At 52.0% G+C, this 12698-nt stretch overlaps 5 protein-coding genes across 5 annotated transcripts; 2 read left to right on the top strand and 3 right to left on the bottom strand.

The window, feature by feature from the left end:
- Positions 1-3301: 3301 nt before the first annotated feature.
- J3458_020801 (uncharacterized protein) lies at positions 3302-3808 on the bottom strand (the record flags this gene model as incomplete). Its single annotated transcript, XM_066122245.1, has 1 exon — positions 3302-3808. One exon carries the CDS (start codon positions 3806-3808, stop codon positions 3302-3304), a length of 507 nt encoding a protein of 168 aa, XP_065972872.1.
- A 1414-nt stretch (positions 3809-5222) lies between these two features.
- On the top strand, positions 5223-7800 carry J3458_020799 (uncharacterized protein). The gene has a single exon (XM_007813231.2). The coding sequence runs from the start codon at positions 5941-5943 to the stop codon at positions 6994-6996; it is 1056 nt and encodes a 351-aa protein (XP_007811422.1). The 5' UTR covers positions 5223-5940; the 3' UTR covers positions 6997-7800.
- J3458_020800 (uncharacterized protein) lies at positions 5246-5545 on the bottom strand (the record flags this gene model as incomplete). Its single annotated transcript, XM_066122244.1, has 1 exon — positions 5246-5545. The coding sequence occupies one exon, from the start codon at positions 5543-5545 to the stop codon at positions 5246-5248; it is 300 nt and encodes a 99-aa protein (XP_065972871.1).
- A 297-nt stretch (positions 7801-8097) lies between the features above and the next one.
- On the top strand, positions 8098-11311 carry J3458_020798 (uncharacterized protein). Its single transcript, XM_066122243.1, has 3 exons — positions 8098-8550; positions 8611-9930; positions 9988-11311. Exons 1-3 carry the CDS (start codon positions 8394-8396, stop codon positions 10392-10394), a joined length of 1884 nt encoding a protein of 627 aa, XP_065972870.1. The 5' UTR covers positions 8098-8393; the 3' UTR covers positions 10395-11311.
- On the bottom strand, positions 10616-12614 carry J3458_020797 (uncharacterized protein). The gene is made up of 2 exons (XM_066122242.1): positions 11291-12614; positions 10616-11214 (listed from the first exon to the last, which is right to left on the bottom strand). The coding sequence occupies exons 1-2, from the start codon at positions 11750-11752 to the stop codon at positions 10855-10857; spliced, it is 822 nt and encodes a 273-aa protein (XP_065972869.1). The 5' UTR covers positions 11753-12614; the 3' UTR covers positions 10616-10854.
- Positions 12615-12698: the final 84 nt, after the last annotated feature.

Raw genomic sequence — 12698 nt, 5'->3', positions numbered from 1 at the left:
GGGGCCCAGCTCAATAGAGTGAGGTGAAAATTGTACTCCGAATAGACTAACCAGAGAAACCACCGGCATTGAAAAAGACTAGAAGCTGATTGGGGTGAGACTTGTGAGACTTGTGAGACTTGTCCTGCGGGTTCGTCTCAATATTTCGGACTCTGGTCAGTCAACCGTAGACTGCAGAGCCATGTTTCAGACATTACCCTACATGCGGATGAAAAGCTTTTTCTTTCTTTCTTTTTTTTTGGAATTATCAATCAAAGCAGCTAACTGAACCCAAGTTTTACCGGGACATTGTTGAAACTAGTCACCAAGAGCATGTACTTGGTTGGAAGGGCGCAGCCTAGTCGTTGATGGCGTATCTCTTTCCATTTATCAACAATCAAAGTCGGCGACTGTACTGCCCTGACACGGCGGCACATAACTGGCAAACTGCCTGATCTGTTGATGCCAACGCCGCAAAATTTAACTTCAACCCTGCCCAGAGACTAGGGCATCTGGAAATCCAGCCATCAGCCTTAAATCATGCATCAAGTCTTGCGCGGTGGCACATAATGACTGCAGGCTCTCCACAAACCTCTATCAACGCATCGCAGCTGGTGCCGACGTCCACTGCCGAAATGATGTGAGCCCGACGGTAGTCCATATGTAGTAGGTAGAGGATATTTAAGAGTTCCCAAGATTCTTGTTGGGGTGCAACGGCCGATTAAGATGCCACGGACAATGTATCCATCCTCACACCTCTGTGCCTAACCACCATCAACGGTCAGGTCCACATCACCCAGCATCTTATCTACTCTTGTGATAAAGATCTCCGCCAGCAGAAGCCGCTAACAGTAGCAGCCCGAGTCTGACTACCCCAAGACAGTCGAAACCTCGCTGGCAGAGTCAAAGTCATTGTCAGCTAACCAGACGTCATGGGCAACTCATCGCCTCTTTAAGCCTGCGCGTCTAAACACCCACTAATTTTAAAGCTCTAAATCGCCAAGGTAGCGTCTAACTTGAACTTTAGAAATAGTAGGAAAGTTTCTTCTCACACATAGGCTGCTATTGACTTCTACACTGAAGTACTCCTTGTGTAAGACGACGTCCTGGATGTCGACCAGATGTGCAGCTCACCTCTTAACATTGCTGCCAGAAAGTGAGATGCCAACGCCGTACCAACACTCTCAGAGACGGGAGAGGTGGATATTGAATGCAGAGGGGGACGAAGATCAACGACACGCTGTTTGCTGTGTGCCGCACGACACGGCCACGAAATTGGCCCAGTTGCTCCTCCGAGCGCAAGGCGTAGAAGTCGATACCAGGCGAACTAGCACATCGCGCACCACTCATGTGGATGGGAGGACAAGGAAACACTCCATATCCAATATGCTTCGCAATGCTGGCAACGTCGATCCGATACTCGGCTGGGCCATAAACACGGGCCGCTACAAAATCGTCAACAAGCTCTTGCAACCCAATCAAATACCAGCTCTCACTACCGCAGAACGGGACCCAATGCTTCGGGAAGCAGTCCAATCCAGATGCGATTTTTTATTTTTATTTCTATTTTCATTATGTTTTTTTTTAATAGTTGTTGTTGTTGACAACCAGGGAAAGAGAGGCACGAACTCAAGAGCAACATTGGACGGCAATAATGTAAGCGACGCGGTTAAAAAAAGAATACTGACAATTCTCCTCAGACCTCGTTCCCGAAAATGAAAGCGACATGTTTTTAGCCCAAAATGCAAGTCCATGAAGGCTAAGGTGGCCTATACTAGAATAGCAAACAACCCCCGAGGACACGCAACCCATCATAGCATGTCGGGTCAACTTCTCCAAGGGCTGGAGACTACGTCAGTTCATTATCCCAAGGATGAATACAAAGTACATACTACAGGCCTTTATTACTCTTCACATCCATATCAACGGGAGGGGGGCCGACCACAGTGTTGTGTCTTACATGCGGCCTGATTTTCTGTGCACACTTCCAGTTCACTTTTGCGAGGGCAACCTGCCATTCTGACGAAGGTTGACTCGGAGCACCCTTGCACATCTTACAGCGCTCGTTGCAGGACATGACATGGCAGATCAGCATGACAGGGATAATGTGCAGTGCCGTGCGATATGAGGCTACACACCCCGCGTAGCACAAGAGCAAAGAGTGTCAACACTGGAAATTGATCCTGATTGCGCCGTGGTACAGCCAGGTGAAAGACACATCAGTGACATCGTAATGGTTACTTCCGGTGGACATGGGCAAGTCGACTATCGAACATACGGCCTTGCTTGTTCCTGCCTGTCGGCCGCCATCCGCCTTCATGCCGGTGTCTGGCTCTTGTACAGTTGTATCATGTATATCGCTAAAAGAGATAAGCGACCACATGACAAGGATGTGCTTCGACTTTTTCGGCAACCGAAGTTGGAATTGTTCGGGTTGTACCGCATTATCCCCGTAAGCTGCTGGCCGCTATTTGCATGATGGGGAGGAAAGCCCTCTGGCTGATTGCAGAGCGCTTGAGGGCAGGTTCACTGCAAGTGATGCTGATAGACAGATCCCTCACAATTTGTGTCTTAGAGTTGGCTTGGCCCGCGACAATGGTTCTCAGGTCGGACGTTGAAATGTTTAATTTATGGGGGCGAGCCGTGGGGGTAGGACATTATGCTTTTCGGGAACTCTGGATACCGTCATTCCTGACATCAATGTGGAAGAGTTTTGGCGCGAACCGCCAACTCTGAATGTTCTCCCACCCTTTAGACCTGACGAGGTGAGATGTCGATCGGAAGGATACTTTGCAAATGCAAAGAGAGATTCCGTAAGCGCCGTGGCAGGCAACACCCTGTTTGTTTCTGTATTGGGGAGCTAATCCTTGTCCAATATTGCCTGAGTGAGGCAACTCGGTGGACATCAGTTCATTTTGTTGTCCTGTCCCTTGTACGCCTTGTAGTAATGACAGCTTGATAAGCGGGGATTGTTTTCCTTTACGCCCGACAAGGTTCTAGAGAGGGTTGGTTCCACTTTGGTGTTTCTCATTACCAAAAGCTGAGGCTATAGCTTTCACCACTCGCAGCCAATTACCGGCGTTTCTCACTACAAGAGCCGCTATTCTGGTTCGGCAGTTTGCTACACATGCTGAGTTGGATGACGTCGTAACAGTCGGGGTTGGGATTGTGCTCTGCTTCCGTCATAATCGTCGGAATTTTGAACAATGCTAAAATGAGCAGCAGTACTCTCCGCAAGAACTCAACGCTTCTGTCAAATCGCCTTTGACGAGCCTACGTCAAGAACCACATCTTGCGGTTACCAGAAAGCATATCTCGTCTCTCAGCTCTCGCAATGACCCCATACAAACAAGCAATAACAGTCGTTTGACTGAACCACCACACTGTCGGCCGGCAAATCTCTGTCTCTTGACAATGCCAGACTTGTTCCGATAATCAACAACAACATCACCACACAATGGTTCAAGGCAGGTTTCGTGGAGAAAGTGTTGCCTGTATCGGATGATATGCAAAGCGGACTAAGCAAAAACGTCGCATAGCCGGATCTTTCCTGGAGGGACGGCGAAGACGGTGAGATTCGGTACTCGTAGAGACCTTTTGCACTCTCTTTGGCGGAACGATGCCTAGACCCACCGATTTGGTGTACTCTTTCTTGCATATTATAAGTGAAGTGTGTGACACAAGCGTCGTTCCTGGTAGATGTATCAATTGAGGTGCGAGGTGATTCGAATGACCTTCTTGCTGAAGAAACCAAATCAAACCAAACCAAGTGCGACTCGGCTTCCGGCCGCCCCGAGATTTGAAGGATGCCGGTCAATAATATGTACATGGGCTATCGCCATGCTGGACGCCCTATGGCGGCGCCAGTGCCGTCGTAGGTTGTCTACCAGCGCTAGTGGAGAGCAACTCTGATAGATTGAACACACTTTATTGATGTTTGCCAGAGAAAGCCTTATTTGAAGCGAGGAATCGTCATCTGGTTGTGATGTATTGTCTAAGATTGCTTATAGTAGGGCCACGGCGTCGCTTTGATGGATATCGTAGCTTCCTATTCTTGACCAGTATGCGATCTTTGCACCATTCAATGTTGCCTTGGTCGAGGCACACTGATGGAATGTCCAGTCAACTAATTGCTAGGAAGACGGTTATGGACTACGGGTCATACAACCTATGCTTTGTCATCAACGGGGCACTAGCTTGATGTTTGAGAGCGGTGGATTGAAGTGCGAGTGAGTGCAAATGTAAATATCTGCCGATGACGCTGCGAGTCAAGGACAAGAACAAATGTCAAGTGTGTGTGTGTGTTCCAAGTTCGAACCAGACCTCTTCCGCACATGGCTATGATGCCATCTGGAGCGCCTGCAGGCCCTGGGCTAGCGCTAGTAAATTTTCGTGCCGGGGGATTGGAGCGAGCCTACGTTGGGAGTATCGTGATTGTATTACTAGTAGTAACTACCATGTCCCTGCCACCCATTATCGCGATTGATAATAAGCAATTGATTGGCGTGGTTCCGCCTCATACCGGCGTTAGGCCTGAACAGTCCCCGCCCGCCACACATGGTCGGACCGTTCAGCTGGGGAGGGGAGCAGCCTGGATGCAAAAGGAGGGTCAGTACGGAGCAGAAATGGCGACGGAGTAATGGATACCGAGTGCCCAGCTAGGTACTTAGAGCCCGGAGTCGGATGCAGTAGGACATCGCAGCCGCGCACCAGAGTGGCTTTGGATGTATGCTGTGAGTCGCGAGTTGTGCAGCAGGGAGCTGTCGGCATCTCCATGTTGCAGGTGGAAGGTGTGCCTGGTGCTTATGGGCCAGTACTTGGGAACATGTGCTGTCACTGCAGTCCAAAGCTCGCCGCAACATCCAAGACGGCTCGTGAGCCTGTCAGCCCAAACGGCCCAGCTGCGGTCATGATATGAACGATAGTGTATGGAGCAGCGGGAATCCCACAACTCTCGCGCCAGTGCCATTGATGGCCCCCCCCCAAATGCTGCCAGCCCAATGCAGGCCCCGACGGCAGCCCCAGCGTCCAGTGGACGGTGTCCACATTGCAGCAGTTGAGCTGCGTTGGGCCAAGGTTGACGCCAGAGTCCCAGATGTCGGCGCCAGCATTCAACCGCCAACCGCCAACCGGCCAACCGGCTGTCCCACCAGCTGGCTGGCTCGGTCCCATCGACTGCTTCTCCCCGGCCCAAGCGTGGCCGCCATGTCCTATCTCACTGGCCGTCACTGGCCATCAATCCACCCCCGATGCCTCCCATGTAATCTCACCAGTTGACCTCAGTTCGCCTTGGGCCCTGCCTTTTAGCCCAGCCGCGCCCAGGACCATCTCTTCCGCGCATGGCCGCATGGCTACGTCGGACCAATTGGCCGCCCATCCACTCAACCTGGTCAAAGTCTCGGGCCTCCCATGCAGAGAGCAGTTGTTGACGAGGTCGAGTCTGCCAGCCAGCACTGAGACCTGTTGACGCAAAACCAAAACCACAGCATTGAGTACACACAGCCATGATTGACGACTCCACCGCCGCCTTCTCGTAAAGCACGCTAATTAGCTTTCGAGTTTTCATCTTCCTTTCTGCGTGGGCGCCTCATTCCTCGGCCGGGACCTCTCTTTCCCGCCTGCACCAAGCTTCACCACCATTTGTACTGTGCGCTCGCTTTGTGCACGGGGCGTTCACTCTGAACATTATCTCTTGCGTCTTCGTCTACCGACTGTACGCTGTTCTCCTGCCTCGAGGCAGTCGCTCGGTAGTTTCAGGCTGATAGGACTGAGACACTGTCGCTCCTCGCCGTGCCTTTTTTCGTCGCTTGACACAAACAATCTTCTGGGTTCTTTCATCCCATTCTTGCTTCTGCAGACTCGCAGGGAAGGTTCCCCTCGGTCCATCGCATAACAAAGAGACAACTCGACTTCCACTGGACTCGGCGTGGCCCATCCCGCCGCAGCAACTTGTCGACCACCATGCTAGAACCGCATGCGATATCCAGACCGATGGATCAAACCAACGCTTACGGCCACTCGCGGTCACGAACGACCTCCTCCAACATATTTCCCATCCAGCAGCAGCCACCACAGCAACAGCCCGCTTCTCAATATCCGCAGGCAATGCCTCCACATGTGCAGAACACGCGTCGGTCCCCGTCTGTCAACACATTTAGCACAACATCCAGTATGCAACCGCCCGCTGCATATCGGACTTCCTCATCGACAGACCTCCGCCGTTCCATCTCCAGCCGCTCTGGTGGAACAACCGCGCCGCCGTCCAGCTATGTTGCTCTTCTGCGCCGGCAAAAGGCGACAGTCTGGTGCGATCGGGCTCAGTATGAAGACCCTCGAGTGGCAGCTCAACAAAAGGCAGCCAAGATGCGCGCAAACCTTGAAGTGGTTGGCGGCGGGCGAGGTACTGTCACTGCCAGCCGAACCAACACGGGAATCAGCGCGACTGGCAAAGTTGCTGCCAAGATCAGGCATCATGGCAAGACACCTGTTGTTGGGTATGCTCCAGGCGATACGAACCACGTCGGTGTTGGTGGCGTGCCTCTGAGACTTAGTGCCACAGAAGTGGAAGGAGAAAGTAGTGATGACGATGATACTCGGGCAGCATCTCGCGCACACCACCGCCGAACAGGAAGCAGTGGCCGAAGCAGCATCGGGAGCGGTCGGCGAGGTCTGCAATATCGAGCCTCTGGCAGCTCCGTTACGATTGGAGGCCAACGACGAAGCCCCGGTGGCACTCCGGAGCGTACTGGTAGTCTGATTGAGCGACCGGAACGGACTATCGATGACTCGGCGTCAGGACGGTCGCAAAGCTCACGGAGTGCCAGCAGCGGCGAACGAGCCGACAACGTTGGTGAATTGGGTAGCAATCCTAAATTGGCAATCAATTCCCAGAGGCTCTCGGTTCTTGCCAGAGAGAAGAGCGTCAAGAGCGCTGACGAGCTTAAGCGACGAGGCAGCGTCGACGAGCGGACCGCAACACTCACATCCGGCCGCCTTTTCATTGCCAACCCTGATTAATCGACCACAACGTGTGAATATAGCATATCGGCATATGTCCCGCTTGGCAGCAGTACTCAAAACAGTGACACTTTATTGGAATGCTCAGGAAGTAATTTTCATTACAGTGTGGATATTTCCTAAACTATGGATTTCCTGGCCACTCGCTTTGCTCAGCCCAATGCATATCTCAGTCGTTTTGCGTCATCCCCGGTTGCATTTCAGGCGTTTGGGGACATTGATCATAATCACTCGCTACTGTTAAAGGTTTCGCAGGCTTTCGATACCTTTCAATTCCTTTGTTCTCTGTCATGTTTTACTACTTTCACTGATGTCCCTTGATTATCGTTGTGCTGGGCTGGCTAAGGGATTCCGTGATTCGTTTTGTTTTCCCTCTCTGCGCATGGCGAGACAAAAGCGTGTGTTTAATGAAATGACAGACTAGTGTTGTCAATGGCCGGGACGTGTATATATAAATATATATATATATATCAGTAATGGGAGAAAAATGGTTGCTGTAGGGCCATCATACTATGAATGACTGGGATGTTTTCAGTCTTGCTCAATTCTATGTAAATCCTGGTGACGCAGTCATTGCCAGTTGGTAGGGTGGGCAGGACGTTATCGCAAGCCCTCCAACCGCCTCTCAGCCTTCCAATTGATTAGTCCAGGCTACTGGGTTCACAATCGGCTTCGGGAGGAGTCTTGTTGAGTTTTTTTCTCGTCAAGTCCAATTGTGTGCTAATCCAATGGGACTTTTGTCTCGGTGATGCCATTCCTCTCTCGTGTGAGGGTCCAAACCTTGATAAGACTGGAACCCAATTGCATCATTGCCCCTTCATCAATTTTTGTGACGGCGGCCAAGCCTCTACTTATCCGTGAGCGACTTAGTGCGGGGCTGTAAATTGTGGCTAGTGGATAAGTGAAAGCAGCTCGGGCACCAGCCACAAATCTGGCCACGACCCTTGGGCCGTCGGGGGCAACACGTGAGGACGACAAAGTACGGAGTGCTCCGGACCGGGTGTCTTGACGCGTCCCGGGGTGAGTGCGGGAGCAACTAAGTGGCAAGGCAGCGCCAAATTCACGCGGAGCGCGTTCAAAGCTCCTGACTTCCCAACCAACCACACCAACTCGATGTGCTCTTTCCACATAAATTGATACCGCTGATTTCTTTATTCTTTACTACAGACTGAAGCGTGATCTGTTTATATGTGAACGTTTTTTAAAATCATTGTCCGGCACTTGTTCTAGGACTGACTTGGCTTTTTGCGGTCCCTTGTCTGTTTTCTCGTCCGCCACCGACTCGAATTCCAAGCAGACATATCCGTCTCGCATCGAATGATCCTTCTGACCTCTTGTCTAGTGGATAGGACCATTGACAAACTAGCTATTGCTGCTATTTGCGCGATATCATTTCGATGCCGTTATTCGAAATGTCACCCAATGTACAGGAGACGAAAGCCGGCGGGCGAAAGAGGTGCCACGGTGAATTCGCTGCTGACATGATGAAGGTTGACGACGAGGGGCACACGAAGACACCACAGTCTACTTCTATCAGGCCATCTGGAGACAGCTGTGAGCACCTGTACCATCTGTAACAGCTCCCCCGTGCACAACGTGACTAACTTCGCCTAGTGCTCCCCCCTCGGGCGCGAACAGAACTTCATACTTCACCAGAAAGGTCATCGCCACTTACCGAGGATGGAAGCAGCACTCCCGCCCGTAACTCTCCATCTCCCACTACACCAACAGAGACAACCCTCGACGACAACTCTGATGATCGAAAAAATCTAGACACGATGGTGGCTTCTAGCAAAGGTGCGGCATCAAAGCGGAAACGTCTCACGGCTGAGGAAAAAGTCGCCAAAGACAAGGAACAGGCTGAGAAGAAAAAGGAGCGTGAGGAACAAGCCGCCAAGAGAGCCGCCGAAAAGGCTAAGCAAGAAGAAGAAAAAGCTGCCCGCGCCAAAGAACGGGAGGAGAAACGCAAACAAAGGGAAGAGGAGGATCGCCTCAAAGCTGAGCAACGGGACGAAAGGAAACGGAAGAAGGAGGAAGAACAACGCCGCATCCAGGAAGAAAAGGACAGAAAGGCACGGAGTCAGCCAAAACTCAATGCGTTTTTCAAGATTCCTAATACGCCAAAGAAGTCTGCCAACGGCAGCAACTCTGCTGTCGGAAGCCCTACCATGGCCACGGGTAGTGATGCGCCTGCCAAGCAAATGGAGACAGAGTATGAAAGACTGTTCAAGCCCTTTTTTGTGCGGGAAAATACTCGCCTAGCCCCTTCAGCAACGCAGATGGATGAGGAAACTAGAGAGGCCAAGTCTCGAACCCTCGACAAGTTTGTTGCCAGCCAACGGGACACGGACAACCAAGAGCTCCCACGATTTGACCCTGTAGAGGCACTGCGTCTCCCGGCAAGACCTCCTAGACGCGGTCGCATTCATCATCCTGTTAAGCACATAATGGAGACAGCTTATAGGGAGGCTGATAACTCGAACATTGTTGGCGCTGCTGGTGCAACCAGCATATTTCAGGAGGCTCGGCAGAAGCTGGCCAGCATTCCTCAAAAAGTGATTGCATTTTCCCACGATGTCCGGCCTCCTTACTATGGTACAATTACATTGAAGTCTTATGCCTTGGGGCGGGATGCAATGACTAAACTTGCTCGCAAGCCTACCAGGCGACGACTGCCACTAGACTATGACTATGATTCAGAAGCTGAATGGCAAGAGGAAGAGGGCGAAGACATTGACATGGACGACGATGAAGAAGAGCTTGATGATGAGGATGATATGGATGGGTTTCTGGATGATGCCGATGATGCCGGACTCTCCAGGCGTGTATTTGGAAACACGATGGAGCCCGAATGTACGGGCGTTTGTTACGAGAATTACCATCGCCTTAGCCCCAACCCAACAGTATATGAACACAAGATGGAATTCATTCATGGTAAGGGCTGCTTTTATTATCCTAGCTTGATGTCCAATACTGACAGCGAGCGAACAGAAGGACTGGAACAAACGTGGGGCATCGATCCTTTCTCATCCCAATATTGGGAACCAGAGGTAAAAGCACAGCCAGCCAAGGTTTCACTGTCAGCACCTGAAAGCACCGCGAAGATGCCACCACCCCCTGCGCCAACAAATGCTTTCGCCGCGCTTGATGGCGGCACCGCAAACGTAGCGGCTCCCACGAAACTAGTGAAGGCAGAGCTACTCAATGATTTCAAAAGAGCCATACTGGATAACAAGGCATTATCAAAGGTTGGAATTATTGACTTCATATTCCATCAGTTCCGCAACAGCGTCTCCCGCGCCGAAGTGAAAAATACCCTGGAGCACGTGGCTGAGAAGAAAGGAGCTGGTCGATCAAAGGAATGGGACCTAAAGCCTGGGCATGAGATTGTGCTGTGAGCATGGCACCCAACTGTGTTTAGCGCAACGTTTCCTTTAGTACCATGATTATGGAATGGATTTAGCGAGGAGCAACTTGGCTGGCATTTAACATTCATACTTATCCAGGCGTCACTAGCGCGCGCCTGTAACCACCTTGCTAGAGTGGCTTGTGCCGCAAATTTGTGTCTTAATGAGAAACACCTGGAACTTGACGCTCGTCATCAACCACTACTTGTTTTATTGTCAAGAGTGTATATGCAGTGTATTTCCTGGGGATGACTGAGCAAGACGTGGGCTGAAGGGAGGTTACACTAAGACGTGTGTTCTATTAACATTATGTGTACCTGTTTATATATATCTATGATAGATATGCGATCATTAACACGGTACACATTTCTAGAGCCTAGGGACTCTGAGAATCCTGTATTACCGGAGGCTCTTACATCAAACCCCCCATGCCCAGCATGCTAGCAGAAAGCTAGGCAGTCGAATTGGACGAGGGCGCAACGCTGTACAGCGTCTGGCCGCCCTTCTGGAAGTTTCTGACGACGCTCTGTCCCTTGCTGCTGACCAGCCACCTGGCAAAAGCCCGGGCCATGTCTGGGTTCGACGCCTTGGTGCCGATCAACAAGTGTGCAGGATTCAACAGGGGGTCGTCGGCGCCATCGGTGCCAGCTTTGTAAATGACTGTTTCGTTGCGAAGTCTGGCATCCAGCGACAGGATAGTCCCGCGGTCGGTGATGGTGTACTCCTGCAGCAGGATGGCCGCAGTGAGGGCCTGCAAGGGGAAGGCGATGTATTGGTGGTACCAGGCTGAGTAGGCGGTTGCCCATGGAACCTTGACGTCGTCAGCAAACATTGCCAACTTCACTCGGTCTCGCTCATCCAAAAGGGGGAGGGGGGAGGGAACACACCTGCCCGATGCTGGCCCACAGCAGATTCTCCTTGATGTTTGTGGCGGACTTGTCGTACCTGCTGAGGAAGCGCACCGGCGGATCCGTCTTGTTGTTCTCGGCCACGTCGAATATCTTGGAGAACATGGTCTGGACGTCGTCGGACTCGAGGAGGTTGGCGGGGTTGGACCTGGGCCCGACGAGGAGGAAGTGGTCCCGGAAGGCGTAGTAGCTGGGGGACAGGGCGATGCCTTGGCGGATGGCGATGTCTTCCGCAGACGGCGTGTAGGTGATGCCGACGTCGACGTCGCCCGTGGAGAGGTACTTGATGGAGTAGGTGGTGTCGCTGGTGTACCAGGCTACTCTGAACGGGGGGGAGCCGTTGGCGACGGTGTCTTTGATGAAGGCGTCCGACAAGGCTGGTAGGGGGGTGAGAGGGAGAGTTAGGCTCATGCGGTCAAGGAGAGAAGGGCCTGCGTGCATTTCTCATTGTGAAGCTGGAGGAAGGGATGGCATACCCTTGATGAGACCGCTTTGTCCGGCACCCCCATTGCCGATGCGCAGCTCAACCTTGGAGGCGGCATTGCTGAAGCCTCCGTCGTACACTGCCGCAGGATTAATCGCCGAGCAGGAGGCTGCGAAGCCGCCGACGAGGAGGTTCTTGGTGCTGATCATGATGTTCTCTTGGTGGACTGACTGTCAAGACTAGTTCGGATTGCTACAGAGATGGCTCTCTACTTGATCGTGACTTGATCGTGACTTGATCGTGAACGGGAGGGCAGAGAGGAGGAAGGCGAGACAGATATCTTATGGGAAGAAAACCATAATGTCCGTGAAACCCCGTGAGATGTGCTTTTGCTGTCTTTTTCCCTCCCAACAGCTAAGCTGGAAGGGACGTACCCTCGGCATCCTTGGACAGCCAAGTCGCTTCCAAGAGAAGTCCACAGCCATGAGGAAGCACTCGGCGGTGTCATGTAACCAATGAGGGGATCTTGGACAGTCAGCTTTTGCTGTACAAAATGAGGGCCCGCCATCCACTTTTTTGGCGATGTTTAAGCCTTGTGACGGCGGTAGCCTACGGAGAAACCCGTAGATTGGCATGTGTCAGTTGACAACCTCCACCGGCCGTGGGTTGGCGATACTTGGGACTCCAGATCTGCGCGGGCGTTGGCTTCTTTGGGGGCTTGCTGCCGCCGACCACCCTTGTTCATAATAGCCACGGTGGGTTGGGAAGGATTACCAGTTTGACGTAGTACTATCGTCCGGCACTTGGGATGCCGTTGTGGGAACACTTATTACTCCGTACTTGGACAGGGAATACTACTGCAGTATTATTTATCCTGTGTGTGACTCTTTTTAGTCGATCATCCATCTGGGAGGGCTGAAGTGGATAATGGAGCAGCTCGTGTTTACGAGGACCTGGCCCGTG

Source organism: Metarhizium acridum (genome assembly GCF_019434415.1).
Source record: "Metarhizium acridum strain ARSEF 324 chromosome Unknown scaffold_574, whole genome shotgun sequence".
In the NCBI taxonomy this organism is placed as follows: Eukaryota; Fungi; Ascomycota; class Sordariomycetes; order Hypocreales; family Clavicipitaceae; genus Metarhizium; species Metarhizium acridum.
This window is presented reverse-complemented; position numbering and strand designations above follow the sequence as displayed.